The 27,222-nt window shown below is 41.9% G+C and overlaps 1 protein-coding gene across 1 annotated transcript in view; it reads right to left on the bottom strand.

Moving 5' to 3' along the window:
• Mrpl3 (mitochondrial ribosomal protein L3) overlaps nucleotides 1-12,287 on the bottom strand; it is a 28,869-nt gene extending 16,582 nt beyond the window's left edge. The window contains exons 1-6 of the mRNA XM_028869892.2: nucleotides 12,039-12,287; nucleotides 10,912-11,096; nucleotides 9,792-9,883; nucleotides 9,226-9,324; nucleotides 3,250-3,349; nucleotides 1,295-1,355 (exon numbers count right to left, since the gene is read on the bottom strand). Coding sequence (XP_028725725.1) covers nucleotides 1,295-1,355; nucleotides 3,250-3,349; nucleotides 9,226-9,324; nucleotides 9,792-9,883; nucleotides 10,912-11,096; nucleotides 12,039-12,130 — 629 coding nt within the window. The 5' untranslated portion in view covers nucleotides 12,131-12,287. The remainder of the gene's footprint in view (nucleotides 1-1,294; nucleotides 1,356-3,249; nucleotides 3,350-9,225; nucleotides 9,325-9,791; nucleotides 9,884-10,911; nucleotides 11,097-12,038) is intronic.
• Nucleotides 12,288-27,222: the final 14,935 nt, after the last annotated feature.

Here is a 27,222-nt window from a genome sequence, read left to right as displayed (position 1 = left end):
CTGCTTTATAACTCAGAGTCTTCACCGGTTAACAAAACCTGAAAAGGTCAGGAAAGCTGAATAGTAGTCACCAGTAAGAGACTAGTCAGTGATCTTACTGGCTTCAGTAACTAGGAGAGCAAAAGGGACAGGTTCAGAACCTCCTAAAGACTCTTCTTACTGCCAATCTACTCCATGTCATGTCTTCAAAGCTGGACAAAGGTAAAGGCATCTAGCAGCTTCTCAAGTGGCCTACATTTGACATGAGGTGGCCAAGGTGTGGAAACATATCTACCCAATTAAGGAAACTGATCAGATTTTGTTTTAAAGACACTGAGGCCAACACTCATCAGGTTTCTTTGGATAAAAGCTGCTGTTTGGTCAACACCATCACAAGATAAATGCAAACCAATTGCTCTTCCCAGCAGAGTCCATGGACATCTTTATCTGTCAAAGGGCTCTTGGTGAGAATATCCTTGTAGGCACTGTCATGTGACTAAGAGGAGTAAACAAAGTCAGAATCCATGAAGAGAACAAGAATTGATAACAATTGGTGCCCCTGTAATTTTGGCTCTTCTAGGTTGTGTGAGTTCCAACAGCCAGCAGGAACCAGTTTCCAAACAGCTACACCGTACTGTACTATAGCAGTAACTTCCCTAAGATCTAGAGTTCCTAGAATCATACAGACACTCACCATGGAGCAGAAATGGTTAAACAATCCAAAATACTAGCCTGGACTAAACAATCAAGGGCAGCATTTCTGTTAGGGCGGCAGATACACCCAGCACCATCTAACACTAAAAGTCAAGCTTCATGTTCCTTATGAGACCAGACTGTGGAATTTCTTCTAGTTTCTGGTCATACAGTTGTAAACATCTCACTGGGACACTGGAACACTTAACCCAACAACCGCTTTGACATATAGTATAAAATCTTGTTACTCCTAGGAACTGGAAAGAGCACACCCAACTAAACTATGCTGTGGTTGTAGGAGAAGTCATCAGCTTTGCTCAGGCATGTTTCACAATCCAAGTGTGTGTTGTCTTGGTCTTCAAAGCAGACCTAATGGAGAAAGCATTAATTCACGTGACCTTCCACTGAGCCCCATTTCTGGAAGCACACATCTCAGTCCATCTGATGTAAACTCTTTGTATGAAACTAACCCAGTGCAACTTAAAAACTAACCATCAGTGACTTGACAGATAGGATTATGAGAGCACTTGTTTCTAGTCACCGACTTGAATGACTACACATTCACCCACCCTGTTCTTTAACACATGAAGAACCAAAGCAAAGGAGAAGTGCTGAGACCTACGTTTTGGCTGTGACATCCACATACTGTCCAGGACGAAAGTGAGCAGCATAAAGAGGGGTTCCTTTATGAAAAGAAGATGAGAAATTGATGTTATCTGTCAGCACCGAAATGATTGTATTCACAGGCCATTCCCCCACAGAGCACCCAGGTCTGCTTTCAAGTGCTTGTAGATCTTCGGCAATTAAGAACATTAGAAATATCCAAACAATGGAGCCATTCACAAACAAGTTCTAGTTATCAATGAGAAGGTGAAGGACAATGGGACCCTTTTTAAGGTGCATGTGCTAGGGTGAGCCACCAGATACACCTGACTAGCTAGCACCTTCATGGGGCTTATGTGGTATTGGTCAAAATGAGTGAGTCCTGTGGTAATCCAGTACCCCTGCTGGCAAACAAATTTAATGATTTCTGTTGTTTCAGCAAATAAGCATGCTGAATTAAAATATATAATCCATTGCACCTAAAGGGGGGAAAAACCATGAGAAGAACTAAGTGCATCGGGGTTTGATGCAATCTTTCATCACCCAGTGGACTAGGAAATGTACTTCCTGGACTCAGCCTCTCCTTGGCTGGGTACTGATTACAGTGGGGATATATTCACACAGCACCTGTCATGTCAGATTACTTCTGTTCTAGGTGTGTGCTGATAAAATCTTTCAGCTAGCACAGGCCTAGGTCTTTGGATTAGACAAAACCTGCCCTTATAGATACTTCTAAGTCTATATTAGAAACGTGTAAGTCACAGCCCTGACCTAAAAAATTTGTTATTTTGATTAAGAGTCACTACATCATCAATTAAGAGCTTAAATAAATAAATAAATAAATAAAAATGAGAGACCAATGTAGCTGAGAACAAAATTGAAGGCCAGTTTTAGTTTCTTTAATTAGTACTAAGAGTGGGGTGCAGTGGTAGTTTAGAGGGCAGTTTCTTTAAGGTAAGATTACTCTAGGTTTGTAAGGGAAAAGCAAAAACCTTAAATAGGAACTTTATTCTATGTATGCCAAAGCATCACATTACCCTCTATAAATAAATACAAATGATTTGTCAATAAAAATATTAATTTAAAAAAGAAAAATTAAAGGATTACAAGGGATCTCATTTTTGCCAGGCTGAACAACTCAAACTGCTATTTGACCATCACTGATTCACAAAAACGTGATTTAATATGGTTTGAGTTACAGCAAAAATCAATGTGGACTTGACTTTTGTAACTATCCTAAACATGAACAGAGGCATTAGACAAATTAGATCAAAAGTGGGTACTTAAATTTGCTTCAGAACAAATCCTTTATATTCAAAGTGGAATATATGCTCATTATAAATCAGACTAATATCCAATAATGCAAGTCTTACTATAACTTTTGTAAACAAATTTATTTTGCCTTAAAATTAAAAATTTAAACTTAAAAAATTCACTATCATCTTGTTGCAATTCAAGTTCAAAAACTGAGGGGCTCTCTTAAAGGTCAAAACACACCAAAATGTCATAATTTAGTAACCATATGAATTAGTATAATCGCACGTCAAAGCTTAATTTGACATTCCACGGACAGGCAAATGAATCTTTATCCCAAGGGCTATGTTTGGCCATTCTCCTTTTGAGGCTGTATTTTCTCACTCTCCAGGAGAGCATACTATTCCTAGCAGCCTGCAAATTATGAACACATTTTAAAGCTAGAACACTTACTTGGGGAGGCTTTGTAAAAAAAATGTGACACTCCACATTGTAAACAAAAGTTCCTCCCTCTCAGTGAAAACAAAGAGGATCCTACAGCTTTCCCACTTCCCAGAGACAGAGACTTGTTTGTTCCTGGTGATTAAATAAGATAGGTTTTGTATTTAAAAATAGGTGTTTGGGACTTGGTATTTTGTTTAGCTTTATTGAAAGGGCTGACATTAAACAAAGAACATATTTGGGTATTTTTACCTCCCTCCTCTCCCGACCTCAGATTACCTGGCTTAATTACAGCATTATCTGTTACACGAAAGATTTTAATTGTCTGTTTTGGTGGCAATCCAAGTTCTCGGTAAAATTCCAATATAGAATCAGGTTTCTAGAGGGAAAAGAGGCACGTATAAATAACACATCAAACAGTACAAGTGGACTGTGGTGGTATTGTGTTCCCCAAAATAATTGTGTACTCTAATAAATTTATCTGGGGTCAGAGAACAGACAGCCACTAAATACAAAGGCTAGAAAATGGTGGCACTCACACCTTTAATCCTAGCATTCCAGAGATAGAAATCCCTCTGGATCTCTGTGAGTTCAAGGCCACATTGGAAATAGCCAAGCATGGTGACACACACCTTTAATCCCAGAAAGCCAGCCTTTAATCCCAGGGAGTGGTGGTAGAAAACAGATATATAAGGCGTGAGGACTAGAAACTAGAAGATTTGGGCTGGTTAAGCATTCAGGCTTTTGAGCAGTAATTCAGCTGAGACCCATTCCGGATGAGGACTCAGAGGCCTCCAGTCTGAGGAAACAAGACCAGCTGAGGTTCCGGCGAGGTGAGATAGCTATGGCTTGTTCTGTCTCTCTGATCTACCAGCATGGACCCCAATAACTCGCCTCGGGTTTGATTTTATTAATAAGAACTTTTAAGATTCCTGCTACAGTGGACCTGATGCAGAGACCCAAATCAAGTTACAGCCAGCCAGAAAAATAAAGATCAAAGCACGGTGTATTTCCCTACTGAACCAACAGCATCTAATTCCCACTGTTTAAAGGAGCTGAGATTATATCTACAATCATCATACATCTAAGAATCCGTACCGCTTGGGATTCAGCCAGGCGGACAAGTTTCAGATAGGATGTATGCCCCTGCTGGTCTGAAAGCACACCTGGAACCAGCTGCAGGTCCTTGGTCTACACTAGTCACTGTTTACGGGGCCTTTCCCAAAAATTTTTGGATGACTTGCCCTCTTAATTACTCAGGCCTCCTCAAGTACTGTCTAAAATAGAACTGTTTTTTGTCACCTGTCAACCCCTCAGCCTATTTTTCTTATTCCTTAGACCATTTACCTACGTCCATCCTGGTACACTTTAAAAAAAAATTGCTTAATCATCTATACCTGCAGTTCAGTGAACCGAACACTGAGGACACTGCTGTTCTGACGGGACTGTACAGTGAACGGTGCTGTTCTGACGGGGCTGTACAGTGAACAGCGCTGTTCTGACGGGGCTGTACAGTGAACAGTGCTGTTCTGACGGGGCTGTACAGTGAACGGGGCTGGGGTGCGGGGCTGTGGGGGGCAGTGAACGGGGGTGCTGCGGGTGTGGGGGGGGTGCTGACGGGCTGTACAGTGAACGGTGCTGTTCTGACGGGGGGCTGTACAGTGAACAGTGCTGTTCTGAGTGAACAGTGCTGTTCTGACGGGGCTGTACAGTGAACGGTGTTCTGACGGGGCTGTACAGTGAACAGTGCTGTTCTGACGGGGCTGTACAGTGAACAGTGCTGTTCTGACGGGGCTGTACAGTGAGCAGTGCTGTTCTGACGGGGCTGTACAGTGAACGGCGCTGTTCTGACGGGGCTGTACAGTGAACGGCGCTGTTCTGACGGGGCTGTACAGTGAACAGTGTTCTGACGGGGCTGTACAGTGAACGGCGCTGTTCTGACGGGGCTGTACAGTGAACGGCGCTGTTCTGACGGGGCTGTACAGTGAACAGTGCTGTTCTGACGGGGCTGTACAGTGAACGGCGCTGTTCTGATGGGGCTGTACAGGGAACGGTGTTCTGACAGGGCTGTACAGTGAACACTGCTGTTCTGACAGGGCTGTACAGTGAGCAGTGCTGTTCTGACGGGGCTGTACAGTGAGCAGTGCTGTTCTGACGGGGCTGTATAGTGAACACTGTTCTCTGAAGAAGCCACTGTTCCCTCTAAAAACAATCTGTCCTCACTCTCTGCTCTTCCCCATCTCTCTTGCTGAAAATGCCAAAGCCCCCTTTTCTCACCTTCTCTCACACTCACTTCTCCAAGAGGAAACACTGAAGCCTTCCTACAAGTCTGGCTTCTTCAAATTCCTTTCCTGATGTTTCAAATTCAGATATATTTCATTTAAAAGGTTTCAAATTTGCTTTTGACATTCACATAGTTTAGCTGATTTATAAAGCATAATATTATTTTATTAATATTGAATTTGGAGTACACCAAGAAGCTTCTGAGAAAAATCCCTTACGTTTGGTACAAAATGATAGAATGAACATCAAAGCCTACAATAACATTAGACTCAAGCATAAAAATGACTAAGATGACATATACATCTTAATTACTCTTCAGTTTCACTAGAAGTGAAGAACTGTTTCAACTAAAATCACAATATTATAAGACTAGGTCTAAAGACTGAGGAGCAAAGTATTGTTTATTTTTATCTTACTTTTATTTTTTAGCTTTCTGGGGGGGGGGGAATCTTGCAATGGTGGAAGGCAAATGCAGGGGGTCCTGGGAGATCAGTAGAATTTGGGTGTATGGTGTGAGGTTCCCAAAGAATTAACAAAAAATTTTAAAAATGGATTTAAAAAACCCAACTAGATGTTAGTCATGAGAAAAACTGAATGTTCAAATTAAGCTGAAACCAGATGCACTGTAACAGTTCAGTTGGCCCCGCCCCCTTTCCCCTCTAAACTTCCAAATAAATGATTTACAAAGGCAATTTGGAGGCTGACAGCACGTCACAGTCACACTCGGGTAGCCCCATCCATGAAGCTGTCCTTCCGCTGCAGAATTTCTCAGCAATTCTCCTTCCTACAGTGGAAGTGCTGCTCTGCTCCCAAGATGAACTGATTTAATCAACTTTTAGGGCCACTTAATGTTCTTATGAAGAAACACTATGAACCACATCAATTTTTATTTATAAGATACAAATATAACAAAAACAAACTAGTCTGGTTTCTTAGGAGGTGTAAATTCTTTGCAGTTTAAAAAAAAAAGTTCTATCCCTATTATAAATAAAAGCATTTTAATCAACTTATTTTGATTGCTCAGCTCAGCTATTCAGTATGTTCTATTCAGTCTTGTAAACAACAAGCAAACCAAAAGATAAAAACAACATCTCTATATAGTCAGTCTATCTGCAGCAGCTTCCCTAAGGGTTAAAACCTGAAAGGAGCCAGGACATTCTTAGTTTGAAAAATCTCTCTTTTCTTTTTAAACAAAAACACTTACAAATGGTGAGTGTTTCCCACACTGGCAAAGCAACTTTTCTTTTTCTTCTTATTACTAGGATAAGTGACACGGTAATGGGTTTCACTGTGACAATTCCATACACGCACAGCATATATTTTGATCATCTCCCTCCTCACTGACCTCTTACCCTTTGTCCCCATCTCTAGCCCCTTTCTCTTTCTCTAACAGATCTTTGAGAAATGAATAGCCCATAAAGTTCATGTAGCTGAGTGGTCAGCATTTACCACAACGTAAGAAAAAGCCTTCTAATGTCCAAATCCCCATTGTGCTGCAGATAAACAAAACGAGGTTTATATACGGGGAGGGGCCAGCAGTCTTGAACGTCAAAGTGGAATGCTATCATTTCTGAAAAAAATTATTAGTAAGTACTATGCTACTTTGCAAATAGTTAGTATTTGATCGATAACACATCTTTATTATTAAGTAAAAGAGAATATATTAAATTGTGCTCCTAAGTATATTTTCTTTGAGAACCAAAAGATTCAGAGAATTGGTATGAATTTCAGAATTGGAACAGAATTCAGAGACCTCCGAATTCTACTTTTATGAGCGTACACAGGGGTGGGGGTGGGAGTGGGTGTGAGAAGGCAGGTGAAGAGGAACTAATGGTAGCACCCAGGATCAGAACTCAGCCCACATCCCTGTGTTCCCCATCACCTCCTATTTTTTAAAAATAATGTTGATTCATTTTTTTTATATAGGTATGAGTGCTTTGCCTGAATATATGTATATGCACCACGTGCATGCCTAGTGTCTACATAGGACAGAAGAGGCTATCAGATGTCCTGGAATTGGAATCACAGATGGTTGTCCATTGCCATGTAGTGCTGGGAACTGAACCTGGGTCCTCTGCAAGAGCAGCTTGTATTCTTAACCACTGAGCCATCTCTCCAGCCCTGTTATTGACTATGTCTGAGGAATCACTATTCATATATCTTTTGTAGCAGAATAAACTGTCCCAATATGGTGCTTAATTTATAGCTATCAAGAACATAAGATCATGGATTCACAAAGCTGATAATGAAAATAAAAATGACAGTAGGCTCCCACATGCAATCTTTTAACACCCATTGTCCTTTTTTGTTTCCTCCCCGTGAAACTGCCTTGGCTCTCTCCAAGGAGGACTGGCTGTCTCCAGTTCTGTGGCTGCTGGATTTATGGGATGGCTACCTCATTCATCCCTCTTACCAGCTTGAGGGTTACTCTGTGTGTGTGTGTGTGTGTGTGTGTGTGTGTGTGTGTGTGTGTGTGTGGTGGTGGTGGTGGTGGTGGTGTTAATATCCCGAAACATTTAAGTGTGCGAGGCTGTGGAATCTGCCCTGCTCTTACCAGTGTTCAATCTGTCCTGACCAGTGACTTCATTCCTCTGTCACAGAGGCTATAGTGATTATGTTGGGTAATGAATGAAAGAACGCAAAAGCCTTCACACACTCAAAAGAAGTTAACTGTGACAGCACATACATGCTGTGTAGCAATCGCCTCTGAATGACACATTCCTTCCAGGAAGTGTGTGTGTGTGTGTGTGTGTGGGGGGGGGGGATTTGTCCTCAGGAGACTCAGGAGTAAACAAGCCTTACAATTTCCTCAAAGCCGAACTGTATTTATTCATGAGGATTCACAAGGCCTTCCTGAAGGCCACAGAAGCAGCAGACAACTGCCTAGGGCGGCACCAGTCAGCCCAGCTGCCTGCAGGAGATATTCTCAGCCTGGAGCTGTCCACACCTTGTGGAGGGAGCTCCAAGCCTGTAGACTTTATGAGCTGTTACCCAGCTTAGTTGGACTGAGCTGCCCATGCTCCTGTATGCAACCTTTCCCCATATGCCTCTAAGTAACCCAATGAAGTCACTGGTTTGCCAAGCTGAGCCTTGGTTTTGTTTCTTTGGCTTTGGTTTGTTGTGGGTTCCCTAATTGGGGTGAGTAGATGTTTATTTGTCTCTGTAGGAAAAGTCACATAAGAGTATACAAGAAATATCTGCTACTTGTGACAGATAGTATGGTTACATCCTGAATTTTGCCCATGTTTACTTCATAGACAATGAAAAAAATGTTTGTTTGGAGATAAGTGCTGTGTTCTAGTCACTGGTGACAACCATCACAATTTCTAGGGTTCAGTCTGGGACACTGGCAGAGGGAATTAATTGGGTGAATTTTTCTAACAAGCTACACATTCAGCATTCTGTTAACATTCTACTTAGGAAATAATGCTTTGTTTACAAAAATCTGAGGTGGGTTCATATGCATACCAAAGTAATGAAAGTTCCTTCTAAACCACATAATACCTTTTATGGTCTTTGGGTTTTAAGTGTTGAATTGATTTCCATAGAAGAAAAAAGGGTAAAGTATATGATATATGCTTTTCTATACATAAAACTCATTTCAAATTTAAACCAAAACCAAAACCAACCAAACAAAGCCAAGATCTACTGAGCATCTATGACAGTCCAGGCACATCAGAAAACTTCATCTAGTCCTTGCGACAAGCCCACTAGGTGGGTGGTACTGTTAGTCTCCTTACAGACACACAAACACTACATCTTAGTGAGGGCCAATAGGCTTGCAGGAAGAGGAGGAGGCACTAGACCAAACCCAGAGTCTCTCAGAGTCCAGATGCCTCTGCCAGCCTGCCTCTCTCCGGACAAAGTCCTCAGGGCAAGTCTCAGGTTGTGACTACAGAACAGTCTTTAAACACAAAGGCATGCAGAGCTGAAATAAAATGTGCTATTTTAGGAATGGAAATCAATACTTACATAGAAGCGTGACACAGTTTTCCCACCCACAGTTAGGGTTGCTGTTTTTCCATTATAGCTTTCCTTGGGAGTATATTTTACCACATGACAGTCTTGTACCTGAAAAAAAAATAAAAATAAAAATAAAAAAGCCCACAAAACTTAAGCTTGTACCGTGATCCACCACATATAATAAGGGCCTAGGACAATTAGGATTTTCAGAGTTACTTAACTCATTATGCACTCTAACAGCCAGCAGCGAGATCACAGTTACAACCAGGAACTGAAAGAACTGGATGTGAAGTGATGGGCTTGAGATATTTTCTAAGAATGAACTAAGTGGCAGATCTACGTTAACCCTCCCTGCCAGGGCACTGCTCTAGGTTTCCTAATCCCACTGTGGGAAGACTGGTTTGAGGCCAGACTCTATTTTCCCAGACCCATCAGAAGCAAAGTTCTTTGCTATTATCTGTCACATTTTCCTTTACCACAGTTTTCTCTCTGAGATACACATTTCAACCATTACAGCTTATGTGCACAGATAATGGCACGCACATAGATGTTCTTATATTTCTATGTTTTCTTACCTGAAGTAATGTGACTGCATGCTTTTGACCATCTTTGGTCCATAAAGGCATCATGCCGAGCTTGAGGGCGATAAGGCCAACTCTGGAAGAACCTGGCAATAAATACAATATATTTAAGACTATTTACAGATGTAAGCATCTTCAACTATATCAGGCACTGTAAGTATCTTCAATTATATCAGGCATGATATACTGGTGGTTAACAAATGTTTATAAAATGAACAAATGTAAAATAATTCTAATATTCAGTTTTAAGATAAAAGTATTAATACAGAGCATATAAATCCATCATTACTTTTTCCTAGTTTCAGATCCTATCCAGCATTATCAATCAGGAAATACCTATTCAAATTCTAAGGTATTAGATGGTACTATACTATACAGATGCCATAGGCTCTCCTATTAAAATGTAATCTATTAAGAACTTTTGGGGCTGGGAATGTAGCTCGGGAGGCAGAGTGATTGCCTCGTATGGACAAGGCCCTGAATATGATCTCATGAACTACATAAGGCAGGCCTGAGAGTATATGCTCATAACCCAGCACTCAGGAGGTAGAGGCTGGAAATTCAGGAGTTCAAGGCCACCCTTGACTACAGTGCGAGCTCAAGCCAGGCTAGACTTGAACTTCTGTCACTAAACAATGCAAATGCCTCAATAATTCCAGAGACCACATGTTCAGTAGGAAAGGCCCCATCCTGCTCGGTCTGCTCACACATGGGTTTAGTTTCACACCAGAGACAGAGCTGACTGTGGAACTATGCTTCCCAAATGAGTACACAGCATTCCAATTAAAAGCAGCTGTGTTAACACAGGCCATTGTACACTGGATTTTTCCAGCCTCTTCTCCCTGGTTCTTCCCTTTCATTTTGGGAGGAAGATCATAGAAAATGATCATAGAAAATCCAGAATGATTTCCCTCTCACCCAAAATACCTTCCTGAGGAGGTCTCTTACTAGCAGCACATAAGAAGTTTGGAAATAAGCTGGCAAACCAAAGCAGAATGAAACAGACACTCAAGAAATGAAAATTCAAGATGTCAAACTTGTAAAGCAGTCAACATTTTTATGCATCCAGCCATACTGTAATTAAGGGGTCATGTCTCGACTCCCCCCAAATCACCTGGTTCCCAAGGATGTAAAGGCCACGGTTCATCTTTCAGGGGATTCAGTTTACTTGCTAATTGGGCCTTATTTTCATCAAAGACCAACTGCTTAACAAACGAGGCATTTTCTTCAGAAAGATGCTCATCCCACCAAGTACTGCTCTTGCTTTGGAGATGTCTAACAAAGAACCAGATGTTTGTTCTGAAAACAAAAACAAAAACACCACCAAATCATTTTTTCCATTTAATGCCGGGGAAGCCACAGTGTTAGATAATGTCCTAAAGGCCTCAGGGAATGGTGTGGCTTGTGTATTTACCCTGACATTTCTTATGATAACATTGGGGCTTCCACTTTAATCAAGAAAGGTTAGTCTGAAGGCTTTTTGTACTTGATGAACAAGCCTACCTAAACACACGAAGGGCTACTAACCCAAATGAATGTGTATTTGACAGTTTTATACCCAATGAAGGTGGCAGCATGTGGCGAGCTGAATTTTCTCTTAAGTGTACCTCCTCCCTGTAATGACATGGCCTATGCTAACAAACCAAATATACGGAGTTTTAAAAACAAAACTAAAACCCACAAAATGCACAACCTATGACCAGCTGAGCACCAAGAAGGATCTTAGCAGGTTTGAGGCAAAGAACAAGGCGTGTGTAATTCTTTCACGAAGTGGGCCAGAACCTAAATACATCTCTGTGCAGTCCACTTTGGTTGGTAGTCAGGAAGTTCCAGCTTAGAATCGCGAGTGATTTTCTACTTATTAGCTGAGTGACTTTGGACAACCTATTTCCCTTTAGTTTCAGTTTTATCTGAAAAACTTTGATTGTAGTCTGCTAACAGGGGGCTGGCTACAGGACACACGCCTAATACGACACTTAATACAAACCCGTCTAGTACAGTCCACGCTGGCTGGAAGATATTGCTGCTGATAAGAGTCGCAGCTAACAGCTCATTTCTTAAACATTAAAACACTACCCCTTCGAGCCTTTTGATTAAAACATGCTTTCTTGATCTGGGTCACACCTCTGGACCTTTGACACTTTCCACTTAGAACAGACCGCCTGCGCCGGGCCCAGCCTCTGCTCAAGGACACAACCGTGTGGGCTGCGCACCTCTCCACCCTCTCTTGCCCGTACCCACCTACTCCCTAAGCCCGGGGCAGCACCTAGGCCTCTGGCGCCAGAGCCCAGCACCTGGGCGCCGGCCGGCCCCAGCAGCCTCCAGGCCGGCATGGAGTGGCCGGACAGGGCTCGGCTCGCGACACCTGCGGGCGCGCCGCCGCGGAGCTTTCAGCGAGTCCCCGGCACAAGCACCGCGCGTTCGAAGCAGCCGCCGGACAGCAGTCACACTACTGGATCGCCAATGCCTTCCGCGGAGGAAGAGAACAGCCGAGCCACTTCCGGTCCTTTTCTCAATGCGCTCCGGGCAGAGACTCAATACTCTTAACTATGGTTCCGTCGCCAAATTGCTCTCTTTTGCCAAGGGATACAGTGTAGACTTCTCTTTAGCTGTGGGTAAGAAAGGATTGGGGTTTTAAACTTTAGAAGAACGAGCAAGAAAGGATCAGACTTTCTTAAGAAGCTAAGGAAAGAGAAGTCACCTCCAAAAATTCCCACTGTGGGACAACTCGGCAACACTTCGGCCATTTTATATTAGTTAATCCTAAGAACAGCCCTGAAGAGAAGTTATTCCTTTATTATAAACGAGGGAACACAGACTTAAAATTTATGTACATTCCAAAAACAGATGGGCAGAGAAAACACTGAAATAAGGCTGGAGTGTGTTTAACAATAGAATGGGATCAAAACCAATAGAACAGCATGCAGCTTTCAGGGCTGGGCATAAATAGTACCAGGCAGTTCTTCAACTCGTGAAAGATCTTGAATTTGAATCATCCAAAGAAGAGGTTCGTGGATTTGAGATCAGGTGCGATTGCAGCAGAAAATGGTATTATCACAAAGTTTCTGAGTGATTGTGATGCAGCTACTGAGAGCAACTGTGTCTTCTACGCCGCAGGTCCGGCCCACCATGGACGCCCTGGTGTCCTACTTCAGAAGTCCCTTTCTCGGTCAGATGAGTGTTTTTGGAAAGACGGAAGTATCAGTTTTGCCTTTTCAGCCCCTCCCCCTCCCGTCCCCTCCCATCCCCTCCCGTCCTTCCCTCCCTCCCTCCCTCTCTCTAAGATCTGGGTAGCCTTAGAAGGTCCATAGGAGAACCTGGCCACTGCTTGGACTTGTATCTTTCTGTGTTCTTACATCTCACTAAGCACTGCTGTGGGTACCTCGGCCATATCTCAGTAATATGTTAAGCCATAGAGAAAAGAATGCATCACTTCATCATAGCTGCTTGGCTTCACAGATACTTAAGATAGGCACTTTCATTGAGTCTTGACATACACTATATGTGAGAGTAAAAAAAAATCCCCTATTATCACCAATATCTAGTATTTTGCATGTCTATAGTGTACAATAGTATGTGCTCAGTATTGTATCTGTCCATTAGTCAATGATAACCAGGAGGACAATGAACCCATAGGAAGTTAAGTTTAATTAGCTTAATGCAACAAGAAGGATCACATGTTTGGGAATGTCAGTGTAGGAATGAGTCAGGAGAGGATTAATACAAAATTTAGGCTTACACTAGGTGTTTTTAAGGTACTATCAAGGAAATGAATTTATTTTCAAATGGATGCTATGAAGAGTTAAAGACAGTTCAGCAATTAGGCTTCTTAATCTTTATTCTGGTGACAGGAAGACCAAATTGGGCATTGAGAATGATTGACAATGTCATGAATTTGCGCGTGCATGGCGCGAAGGTGGAGAGGGTGGGGTGGGGGTGTCCTGCACATGCAGAGAAACATGTTGACATGCTGGGCAGATGCATACCATGCAGCAGCAGCGGCCAGCAGCTTACAACCCAGAGGATGCATCCATGTGGAGAGTTTATTATAATAGAGAGACAAAGATAAAGATAGGAAAGAGAGACAGAGAAAAAGAGAGAGAGAGAGGTCGAGGGTGCACGTCATGTGTGTGGCGGGGGAGGAAGGGGAGGAGTTTTTCCTTTTATGTCAGGTGAGGTGCCAAGGGGTGGGATTTCAAAGGGGCAGGTCAGAATATTAAGCAGACAATACTGTTAATCATTTTGTTAGCAGCCTTTAGAAATACCATGTTGATGTTCTGTTGTAAACATAACAAAAATGGATGGTAAAATGATTCATCTTCATTCTCTCAGTATATTTTTCCCACTTAATCTTTATAATAACCTCATGTGGTGATACTATCATTATCCCAACTGTAGGCAAAAGGAAACAATGACTTAAATAGTGTTACCCAGCTAGTAAGTGGTAAAGCCAAGGTCTAAATTGTGGTAATGTCACCATAGAGATGTTTCCCTAGACATTTTATCTGTTTCTCTGTAGCGTCTGTGTTGCTGTTCTTGCCTTAGAACCCCTCTAAGGGTAGAGAGGAAAATGAATAAGCATATCACGTACAATGGATCAGGATAAGGGAGAATTCACATTAACCTTTGTTTCCAGTGCCAAGTTTTACCCAATCCAGAATGAGGACGGTGTGTCGATGAAACTGATGATAGGCACTGCTGCTGAAGTGAATCAAAGCAAAATCGTAATTTACTGTCCCAATTGACACCTGGAGCTAGGAGTTGTCATTATTCTTGATTTAGTCACTGCTGTGTGCTTCTAAGTGACAGTTGCAGGTCCCGAGAGACCCAGCATAGGTTTCCTTAGGGAATGCAGGCATTGATTTCAAGCTTCCCGTGTGGTGATATGCCTAAGAAACTGCCTAGATGCCAGGATCCCAGCCGCTTTGCCTCAGTAGGACTTCATTTTCTCACTGGAGCAGAGAAGACCTGCCCAGTCTCTTTTTATTATGACAGTTATGAGGTTCTTACCACACTAATTCAGACCAGGGCTGATGAAAAGAAGCTTTCTGTTTATAAAAGTAAGAATTAATACATTTTTAATTCTGAATTACTACATTCATGCCCAGAAATGAGAACCACCATAGTAGTTTCAAAGCCAAGTTTCATTAGATATACTGAAAACCTAACATTTGGTTTTGCCATGAAGTTTTAACAATATTTGTGATGTGTTCTGTGTGGCTGGCTTATTGCAGAATATTAACAATTTCATTATCAGGCAATTATATCTTAGTGGCCATTTATGCATTATTTAATAATATACCTTATACTTGAAATTGAAAACCTTTAATAAATTAGTTTAACCTTTTAATAAAACTATCCTAGACCATGTTCTATTTTCCCTAAGTTGTAGAGAATTAGAATATTTACAAATTGTTACAGCTGTGATGAAGATAGGTCGTAGCTCTGGTAGTGGAGTAGACAAAATGCACTTACAGAAATTTTGGACTTGGGGATTCCATTGCCGGCTGGAATCAAAAGCCTAAGAAGCCATAGTGTAAAATCCCCAGATGCTCATTCACCAAGAAAAGGAGCTTCATGTCAGTGCTCTCCAGCAAGATCAAGTCACATTTGTAACTTCACTAGCACACTTTCAGGATACAATCGTTATTTCTACTGGATCAGACTGTGGACTTTAGGGTTTCAAGAAACTATCAAATGCACCTATATTTGATTTGGAGAAATAAAAAAGGAAGAAGTGAAGAAGGGGAACGAGTAAGAGGAAATGAATGGAAGTGGAACAGGAGGAGGAAGATGAGGGTGAGGAGGAGAAAGGAAGGGAGAATAACAAGAACAGCAACAACTTGAGGAAGCCACCCCCAGTGTGGCTCTGAAAAAAAAACATGTTATACACGTTCTTAAAGTTTCCCAGAATCTTGTCCCCTTCTCTTGTTTTTAGTGTGGTTGTGAGATTCAATGTAATTCTGCCAATGTGAATTTCTTTAAAATTTTTTATTGTTATAAAAATGTTAACAACAGAAAACAGAACACCACATACCAGGGGACCACATGCCTTCAGTTGAGGCCATCTGGCTTGTTTCCCTCCTGATGCCAGGCCATTATCACAGTGATCACCACTTATATTTGTAATTGCTTGGTACCCAAAGAATAGGTAACTTTCCCACTTAACTAAACAATGATTGCAGCTTTTGCTCTGAAACATTGGGATAAAAAACATCGGTACTAGAGGAGCTCATAGCAGGGAAGATGGGGGAAGCAAACAGACAAAAAAGTACATGTCTGAGTAGAGATGTACAAACTTCTTGAAAAGGATTCTCATAGAGGAGGTAATGTGAATTATTCCTTGGGGGAAGAGGAAGGTTGCCTAGGAGTAGAGAAAGGACATTGTAAGTAAAAGCAATACAACTCCTACAAAACAATAAACCAACCAAAGACTTTGGGCACAGAACAACCACTGCTGTATTATCTGAATGATTATCTTTGCCAGGATTGTAGAAAGGACACAGTAAGGATAGCTTGTTTCTTCTGTGCATGTGATAGATAATGGATCTATTTGCATTCTTCTACATGTAGATATCCAATTATGCCAGCACCATTTGTTGAAGATGCTTTCTTTTTTCCATTGTATAATTTTGGCTTCTTTGTCAAAAAATCAGGTGTTTGTAGGTGTGTGGATTAATTTCAGGTTCTTCAATATGATTCCATTGATCAATGTGTCTGTTCTTATGCCAATACCAAGCTGTTTTTGTTATTATAGCTCTATAGCAGAGCTTGAAGTCAGGGATGGTGATGCCTCTGGAAGTTCCTTTATTATATAAGATTGTTTTGACTAGCCTGTTTTTTTTTTTCCATATGAAGATGAGTATTGTTCCTTCAAGGTCTGTGAAGGATTGCATTGGGATTCTGATGGGGATTTCATTGAATCTGTAGATTGCTTTTAGTAAGATTGACATTTTTACTGTGTTGACCCTACTTATCCACAAACATGGGAGATCTTTCCATTTTCTGATATCTTCTTCAATTTCTTTCTTCAAAGACTTAAAGTTCTTGTCATATAGATCTTTCACTTGTTTGGTTAGAGTTACCCAAGATGTTTTATGTTATTTGTGGCTATTGTAAAGGTGATGTTTTTCTGATTTCTTTTCAGCCCATTTATCATTTGTATATAGGAGGGCTACTGATTTTTTTGAGTTAATCTTGTATCCTGCCACATTACTGAAGGAGTTTACCAGATGTAGGAGTTCCCTGGTGGAATTTTTGGGGTCACTTATGTAGACTATCATATCATCTGCAAATAGTGAAAGCTTGACTTCTTCCTTTCCAATTTGTATCCCCTTGATCTCCTTTTGTTGTCTTATTGCTCTAGCTAGGACTTTGAGTACATATTGAATAGATATGGGGAGAGTGGACAGCCTTGTCTTGTTCCTGATTTTAGTGGAATCACTTTGAGTTCCTCCCCATTTAGTTTGATGTTGGCTCTTGACTTGCTGTATATTGCCTTTATTATGTTTAGGTATGTTCCTTATATTCCTGATCTCTCCAAGACCTTTATCATGAAGGGGTGTTGGATTTTGCCAAAGGCTTTTTCAGCATCTAATGAGATGATCATGTGGTTTTTTCTTTTAGTTTATTTATATGGTGGATTACATTGACATATTTTTGTATGTTGATGTTTCTCAATGTTGGCTGGAACAAAGATGCAGGCTGATGTCAGCAGGGGACCAAAAACACCTTTCAGGCTTAATTACTCCATACATGGTGGTAGATGGGTAGATGCTACTTCTGTTGCTGAAACCTGTATCTGGTCTCTGCTTGTGCTTCCTCACAATATGGTGGTTGGCTTCCAAGAGCAAGCCTTGCAAATAAACACACATAGATTGTGTAATCCAGTTTGACCTAACCCTATGAGACACATGGTGTGACTTTACTGCTGCCACATGCTGGTCCATATTCAAGGGGAATGGCAAAGGTACACTCTGACAAGAGAATGTGGGCTGGAAGACATTGTGAGCATCTTCAGAGACACAGACACCATATGTCCAGGAACATAAGTAGGATTGGTTTTAGGTTGTTGTAGGGACCAAATGATGGCTGACTGCCATGACAGAGTGATCCAGTAAAAACTTTCAGACTAAGTCCAGATGGTTTACAAGAGAGACAATATGATTTGTTCCATATTTTTCTTGGCTCTAAAGAAGTTTCTAGATATAGATGTGGTATCTCTTCCATTTAGAGAGACAAAGGCAGGGGCAAAAGAACATGTTGATCCAAAGGGTGGGAGGACATGGCAATGGGCAAGCATGAGCAACTGAGACCAGGACAAAAGGGAATCTATCAGACAGGGCAGGCTGCTGACCTCAGGGCCTTTCCTGATGTCTGCATGCTCCTGTGGCAAGCAGCTGAGGTGTGTCCAGAGGGAGTGAGCAAAGTACAAAGGATGGGGAGAGGGCTGCCAAGCTGCTCAGGAGTCATGTGGTGACAGTGGTTTCTCCATCTGTGGCATTTAGACTCCAATCAGGCCTAGACGCATCGTCATGGCAACTTGCCCATCTGCACCGCTGAGCTGAGACAGGATTCCCTTAGTAACAGAGGAGCTGGGAGATGATGCTTAAAATAATCTTTTATGCCCAGACAGAAATGCCTTTGCAGTTTTATTAGCCATGTAGCATCATGGGGCCTGGCTTTCACTCTCACTTTATATCAAAATGGAACAAACTGGCTTTTTAAAGCAAGAGTTTCTCTGTCTCCACTGCACAAAGCTTGCATCCCACTGAAGCCAATGAATATCACACCTAAGTTCCTAGAGTTGCTGGTCAGTATCACATAAATTGCCTCCAAATAGAACAGGCAGTCTCCATCCGAAATCACTGGGCTTCATCTAATCTTTTTTCTATATCCTACTGAAGTCCCAGCAGTCTCTCTGTAGGGAAAATAGTTATGCTAAACAAGAGTTTAACACTTAGGTCATTTAGCCCGACAGTTCCTTGTATCTGTTGGCCATCCTTGCTCGTGCCTCCCCTCCGATTTTCCCTCAGCTGTGGCTCTGTCTCGCTTGTGACTGATAACCCTGGCTATTAATTCCTCTCTCAGCATTTACCATGTGTATGTGCATGTCCTTCCATGGCTGCATCATCCTTTAACAGTGAGAAGACTCGAGTTCCTAAACCATCTCCTCTCAGTAAAGCTGTTGGCTCTTAGGGTAGGGGCAGTAGTTCAGAGATTGCATGCTTACTTAGCCTGGGTGGGGGTGGTAGCCCAGAGGTTACATGCTTACTTAGCCTGGGTAGGGGCAGTAGCTCAGAGGTTACATGCTTACTTAGTCTGCTACCAACCCTGAGTTCAGTCCTCAGCAAAACAAATCGATTATAGTTCACTAGGAAAGCTGTAAACCCTCCCAGCCTCTTTCTCCTCTACCATCACTATCCCTTACAATACTCACATACCTCTTACAGTGGATGACCTTACATGGACATGTCATCATGATCCGATGGCCAGGTTTTCATGAGGGTTCACCCAGTGTTGAAAATCCTGTGGGTCTGCACCACCATACAGGTGTCCACCATTGAAGATGATGTGTCTTTTTAAAACAATGTTTTAAACTGAAATAGAATTACATTTCCTCCCCCCTTTTCTCCTCCAGCCCTCCTGTTACCCTCCTTTGAAACCTTCCTATCTCCTATCTCTCTCTCACTCTCAAGTTGATAGCCTCTTTTTCTTTGACTATATTTGTCACACACACACACACACACACACACACACACACACACACACACAAATATACATAAATATACAATGCGTGCTCAAATATACATAAATACAATCTTTTTGTTTGTGTGTATCTGGTGTCAGGGCTGACCATTCTGCGTTGAACAACCAGTAAGGGGGCTTACCCATGAAGGAGACTAATCCCCCTCCTCCCAGCAGTCAACAGTTGCCTGTGGTCCTTTGTCTGTGGGTAGAACCATGGGGAATCCCCCCTTTTCCAGACAAGCATGTCCATGGACATTGGTATCGTAGTTTTGTTTATGTCTCTGTTTCTAGAAGAAACTTTCCCAGCAGACTTCCTGGTATTTTTGGCTTTTACAGTCTTTCTGCCCCCTCTTCCACAAAAGGGTTAGTGAGGGTATTCCAAGTGACTCCCCAAGCAATACAGATTATTGATGTAGCCCTTGGTTACCTCTCAGGGGTTGAGCCTGGCACCATATTGCTGAAGACACCACACACTTAGGACACAGGACTCTGATGATTTAAGTTAGATCTGACTTGAAAACCTCTCTCCTGAAGTTTAACTTTCATGGTTCCAGAAAATACTATAAAAGCTTTCAAGGGAAGGAAGCAGTGAACAGTGCTAGACACCTATGAGCCATGGGAATTACCAGCATGGCAAGATATGCATAATGGTGCCAGAAGTGCCATTCACATGTAGGTGGAGGCCAACAGTGGACTTAAGCCACACTCAACAGGAGGGAGGTCATGCCTGGGAAACATAGACTCCTCTTTAAAAGGTTATCTGTATGAGTGTTTTGCCTGCACGTATGTGTATCACCCATATGCCTGTGCCCAAGGAGGTCAGAAGAAGGCACCAGATCCCCTGAACTGGAGATGGATGGTTGTAAGACACCATGCAGGTGCTTGGAATTGAACTTGGGTTCTCCACAAGCACAAAAAGTTCTCTTAACCACTGAGCCATCTCTCCAGGGAAACATGAGGTGGAGTCCAATATTGATCACAAGAGAGAGAGACCCATCCTCAATGGTCTCCAACGCTAATCCCTGTAACAAAACTGATAGCCCATTTTGTTATAAATAATGATTTATAATGTCCTGTTAATATGTCTCCATTTCACAGATGAGGAGCCTGAGGGTTAGAGTGGATAACTACATGGGGGAGAAGTCTATCTGACCTCAAAACTCTCATTGGTAACCATAATGATTCTGCTCTCTTGGAAGGTCAGGCCAGCTTGTTATCCATTCTTCTAGAATGAATCAGTGCACTTCTGAGAATGAACTGGGATCTGGAGAATGCCAGCTCAGCTAAGCTCATGTTGATCCAAAGATATTAAACAAAGAGACCGGCAGAGCTCCAGCTATGTGTAATGATATTTTTAGTCACTTTCAATTCATTTGCTTCACATTAAACTGTAAATTAATTATAAACTAATCTGAGAGATTATGAAATTATTTTCTCAACCTAATTCAGTCCCTGTGGGCATACGTACTTTTAATATTCCACACTCCAGTTCACCTGTGTTTGACATTTGGCATTCTGATTGCTTTTCACGATGGAAGGATTACGATCCCAGGGGATCCTGGTGTTGCCAACGATTTACCTTTGTGTTTTTAATATATGCAGGAAGTCCTTTGTAGCCTGTTTATGTTACTTGGGGGCAGGGGGATTATTCAACACATAAGACGGGAGAAAATATCTTCCCTTTGAAATGTACCAAGTCTTTTCATCACCAGGGAGATAAATTTCCATTTTAGGAACCTTATCCTGACCATCTAGATGGGAGCACTGATAACGGAGCTGGTGTCTGTCCATCCTAAAGGGAGCCCTTCTAAATTCACTTCTGCTTCCAACTTCACAAAAGCAAAGGTCAATGAATACACGTGCATGTATACATTCATATACATATGAAGAGAGCATTGTATACTAGATGAAACCTGCATATGTATTTTTTTTTTAAATCCTTCTCCCTCCCTTCAGATTTCAGAGATGATTCCAGAACTTGAAACCATATTTCCTTTGCAGGAAAAGGTTGTGGATTTTTTGTTTGTTTGTTTGTTTTGTTTTTCTCCTCAGGGAGGATACAGTTTCAGCACCAACTCTGGTCTCAAATATCCAGTAGCTGGGTCAGACTATAGCCTCATGCTTGTCTGTGAATTTACACTGGAGTTTTAAAGTTACAGCTACTATAAGGTGGCTGGATAGGTGGCTTAGTGGTTCAGCATGTTTACTGCCTTTCCAGAGGACCCGAGTTCAGTTCTCAGCATCCACATCAGGCAGGTCACAACTCCACATGGCCTCTGAGGGCACCCCCCCACCCACATGGTGTATCTTTACACAGACATATACACACAAGTAAAAATAAAATAAATCTTAGAGCACCACACATTTATTTAAGTAGCATGCACTTAGAAAACCTCAGTGAACCTGGGTGAGATTCAGAATTACATTACCCATTCTAAAGACTCTACCCTCCCCACACCTGCCAAAGTAAGTGTGGAATACAGTTATACATTTCAACATTTTTTGTGTGTGATGATCTGCTTAAATACAGAAGGCTTAAGAATATTAGAGTAAAAATCTCCTGGTCAACAGAGTAGAATCCTGGGCCTAAATGGAGACCTAACTGGATCCAGCTGGGCCAGGTCATTCACTTGGCCAAGGGAGGGCTCACCATGCTAAATAGGTAGACAGGATAACTGGTCCCTTAATGAAACTACTGTGTCTGTTTGTCTGACCCCCACTCCAGCTTAAAATGGTGTGGTGTTTTTTGCTTCTCTCCTTCATTCTTTTCCTCCAGGTAGCCGCTGAGTTTTACAGCTGGTCTGTCCTGGGATACTTCTTTTAAACTCTAATAAAATTGTCCTTGAGTTTCAGTTTGTGCCCATGCTTAAATTCTTTGATTAATGAGGCTAAGAATTCCAAAAGGGGGTTTCCCCTGTATCAGAACCTTTAAACTTGAAAGGATGAAACATGGCGAAGTGGATGCCTTTGGCCGGCCCTGCTAAGGTATGCCCTTAAGGGAATACAACACACACAACCAAGTTAGTGCGAGAGCTTCCTAGGGGGAGGGAAGAGTGAAAGAGCAAAGGGCCCTTTCGTGAGGACATGGAAGAGACAGACAGACAGACAGGAAACAGGCAACAGAGGAACAACAAGAAGCAGAAGAGGCAAGAGAGGGGGCTGTAACAGCAGACATCTTTAAAGGGTGCACTTGTTGAAAGCTGAGGATGGAAAGGTGGCCAGGGAGGCTGAAGCAGGAACTAACAGAACTCGCTTTCTGAGGCACACTTAGGGGACTGGAGAGATAGCTCTGTGGGTAAAAGCACTTGTTTTTTTTTTCAGAGGATACAGGTTCAATTCTCAGCACCCACATGCTGGCTCACAACCATCCCTTACTCCAATTTCAGGGGATCCAACACCCTCTACTGAATTCTGTGGGTACCAGACATGCACAGGATACACCTACACACATGCAAACAAAACACTCACATGCATAAAAAACTTTTAAAAAAAACCATTTACATCCATTTTGACACTGACAAAGAAAAGAGAATAGAATTTGGGGAGGTACGTGTATGTTATCAGAAAATATAAATATTTCGTAAATGTTTCATGAGGTTTTTATTTTCCTCCCAGGATTATTGACAGTGCATATGGTGACCTGTAATTCCTCACAATAATCACAGTATCCAGTTTTAAGTTCATGTTTTGACGAATCATAATTTCCTTTATTCATCTGAGGTTTTCAGGGAATCTCCACTAAGCACTCTGTTAGAGGCAGCCGGACAAACACCACTTGGTCTCATCGTTGAGCAACCTAAGGAGACACCTCCTCTGCCCAGGGACTCCATTCAGGCATAGCTAGGATCTTGGCTTGCCCTGCAGGCAAGAATTTCAGGAGAGGTCACTGATTTGGGGTTTGTTAAGAAAATGACAGCCCCACGTACCCAAGGGGTAGGTGTGGAACACACCCAAGTGTAGATGGTACAAGCACTTGCAGATAAACACTGTAGAAACCAGGAATGTTAATCATGCAAAGTTGTCTCCTCAACGGAGGAAATGTATACCTGTTTTCCACCCAGAAGGCCGGGAATGGATGTTGTTAATGATCTGGTGACCTTTGCTATCTGAAGAGCCACGTGTTACCCAAATCCCCCAGAACGTTTTTTTATCCCAGACTCTTTCTCCCTAGAACTTTATCTTTGGCTTTGTTTTTCAATCAAACCATCCTTAGGGGACACACCACATGTACTTTATAGCCTGGTTACCTCTGCACTCTCTGGGTCAGAGACCACACCAGATCCTAGGCTCATAAGCTATAGGACCCATTTTCATGGTCACATGTACTTTGCAAAAGAGTTCCAATGCAGTCACACCTTAAGGTCTATTGTCACATGGGATTGATAATTGTTACTAAGAAACTTTTTCCCCCCCCCCCAAATTATACTGTACTTAAATATATCTAAAATAAATTACATGGTGTCAGACTCCAGAAGTTTGAGTCAACCCAACTTCAGTCAGTCTGAACCGAGTTTCCTTCTTACCTCAGTGTATCATTCCCCTGCTGGCTGTGACACTTACACACCAGGGGGAGGTGGGGCGTGCATCCAAGAGCTGCCTGAAGATGTTTCCATAGTCACTTGGAAAGGACACTCTTCAGTCTGTTGAGCTGTCTGCAGGCTGTGCAGGGTGCTCCAGGTTCCCAGTTTTTGTGAGCTGTCACCCACGCTGGGGTGGGCCTTGGTAAGGCAGCTGTCTGTGAGTCACTTCTGCTCCTGTAAGTAGGCCCTCACCTATATTCCTGTAAGAAACCCCAATAAAACTCTTTGGTTCACCAAGTTGGACTTTGGTGGTACCCACACTTTGGTTTCTCATGGGCTCCATATCTGGGTGAGTAGATGTGTGTAGCACCTCCCCAGGAAAAATTTTGTCACACAGCAATTTCATTAAATTTTGATCTTCCCAAGTCCATGTCCTTTTAATACGCTTGGCAATAAATTGCAAAACACCCATAAAGTACTTTCATTTCATTTCCATCTGCAATGACTCCCCCAAGGAAGAGTAAGCTCACCATCGTATTTGGAGTGGGATAGTGGCTTTCTCCCACAGAACATCATGCTTCCAAAAACATTAAAAAATGATTGACAGATTCAGTTATTCAGACATGAATGTTTGGAGATATTTTTCTTGAAGTCGAGTGAAGTGAGCCTGTCACTCCAAGAAGAACATCTGACAGGCTTATTGCCAATGATAACATTTGAGCTTTCTAGCAAAGATTAGGATTTAAAAAAATTGAATCTGCTGCCATAATTTGACAGATTCTCAATACTTTTTGATGAGACAAGTGATATTATACAGCAATAGGTCATATGATGCTTTGTTGTTGTTAAATCAACTGTGTAAGCATTTAGTCAATCTAATACATCTGAGTGAATAAATATTTTCTAAATGACCAATGCATGGCATTACAAAATTCTCCATAAGCAAAGAAACTATTGACAAGTGCCAGACAAGTTTTATTGCTATAATTTCATGTTCTGCATTTACAAACATTACCATAGATTAACACTGAATGAAATGGAAAAATAAAATGATTGATTAAAACCAAAAATTAAAAATAGGGACATCAATTAAGAAATTGCCTCCATCAGTTTGGCCTGTAGGCAAATCTTTGGGGTCATTTTCTTGGATGATGATTGATAATGGCAGGCCTTGGGACAGTGCCATCACTGGACAGATGGTGGTCCTGGGTTGTACAAGAAGCCAGGCTGAGCAAGCCATAGAGAACAAGCCAGAAAGCAGCTCTCCGTGGTATCTACTTCAGTTCCTGCCCCCAGGTTCCTGCCAGAAGTCTCTACACCGACATTCTCAGTGATGGAGTGTGACTTAAGAGTTGTAATCTGAAATAGATCCCTTTTACCCCAAGGGTGTTCTACCACAGCAATAGAAACTCTTAAGACGCAGGTGGTTTGTGACTGTCAGTGCTGTATTCCAGCCAGAGTATCATTTCCCTTGCTGACTAACCTACCTCCCCTACCTTTCTACTATCCCCCGCTTCTGAGAGACACCTGTGTTAGATTCTACAGTCAGTGAGATCACGTGGCATTTGTCTTTCTGTGTCTGGCTTATGTCAATTGACATAACTTCCTCCAAATTTACCTACTTTGTCTCAAAGGACAGAATTTAATATTTTTGACCGAACACTATTCCAGTGTAGAATAAACATTCAAAGTGATGGATGTGCTCATTGCCATGATTTAGTCATCCTACAATGTATTGAAACATCACACTGCACCACATGAATATGTTCCACTATTATGTGCTTATAAAAATAAAAGAAAAAAATTGATAAGATGAGAAAAACACTGAAGAGTTGCAAAATTAGAAGACTATCATTATTTTCTTTTGAAAATAGTTTTAAATAAAAATATATTTTTTACTTATTTTTTCCATTTTTTTTTTTTGGTTTTTCGAGACAGGGTTTCTCTGTGTAGCTTTGCGCTTTCTGGACTCATTGGTAGCCAGTGGCTCGAATCACAGAGTGTGTCTGTGATGTGGATTAAGGCGTGCGCCCACCGGCTTTATTTTTTCCATTTTCATATGTGTGTAAGTTTGTATATGGTTTGTGCACGTGTGTGGGCCTGAGTGTGTTTTGGGGATGCTCACACATGTGTGTGTGTGTTTGGGGGAATCTGAGTTTGGTGTTAGGAATCACTCTTTTTTTTTTTTTTTTTTTTTTTGAGACAGGGTTTCTCTGTGTAGTCTTGGCTGTCCTGGAACTTGCTCTGCAGACCACACTGGCCTCAAACTCACGAAGATCTGCCTGCGCTGCCTCCTAAAAGCATGTGCCACCACTGCCTGCTAGGAATCACTCTTGATAGCTCTTCCACCTTATTCTTTGAGGCCGAGTTTCTCAACCAAACCCAATATGGCCGTCTCATTAGCCAGTTTGCTATGGGAATCCCCCATTTCCACTTACAGAGGGTTGATTTATAGGTCTGCTTTCATAGCTACCTGACATTGATGTTGGTTCTGGGGATCTGAACTCTGGTCCTCAAACTTACATAGCGCTTGCTAAGCTCTTTAACCACTGAGCTATCTCTCCAGCCCTTTAAACATTTGTTGATGATAACATATAATGAACTGACTATTGCTACTTAATATATTTTCAGCATCAATGTCCTCCCCCCCTCTTTTAAGACCAAGTCTTATGTAGCTCAGACAGGCCTCAAATGTGCTAGATAGCCTAGAACTCTTCATCTTCATGGATCTATGTCTTGACTGCTGGGATTACAGGTGGGTACCACCATGTTTGGCTTCCAGTTTCAACTCCCAATACAACAAATATCACAGACACAAACTCAGAAAAAAAACCACTAACGGTTCTCAAGAATTGTAAGACCCGCTGGGGAGGGGGCCAGTTGACTCTATTGTGCCAAATTAGTTCTCCAGAGCCATCTTCAACACAGTGAGTTTTCTTTGGACTGATACAATTAGGCTCCTGTATTGTTTTGAAAATTGTTAAGGCATGCTGTCGCATGTGTGCTTTCTAGACTATGAAATGATATAAGAGCGGTTTATGCAATATACATAAAAGAACAGAGTTTTCAATTATCCTGAAAAGGTGGACAGTCTGCACTAGGTCCCCATTTCCGCTTGGTCCCCAGAGCTGTGTAGTGGCTGCCCTCTTCTGGAC

The sequence above is a fragment of the Peromyscus leucopus genome, chromosome 7 (assembly GCF_004664715.2).
Source record: "Peromyscus leucopus breed LL Stock chromosome 7, UCI_PerLeu_2.1, whole genome shotgun sequence".
Taxonomy (NCBI): Eukaryota; Metazoa; Chordata; class Mammalia; order Rodentia; family Cricetidae; genus Peromyscus; species Peromyscus leucopus.
The sequence above is the reverse complement of the archived record's forward strand: the minus strand, read 5'-3'. Positions and strand labels throughout refer to the sequence as shown.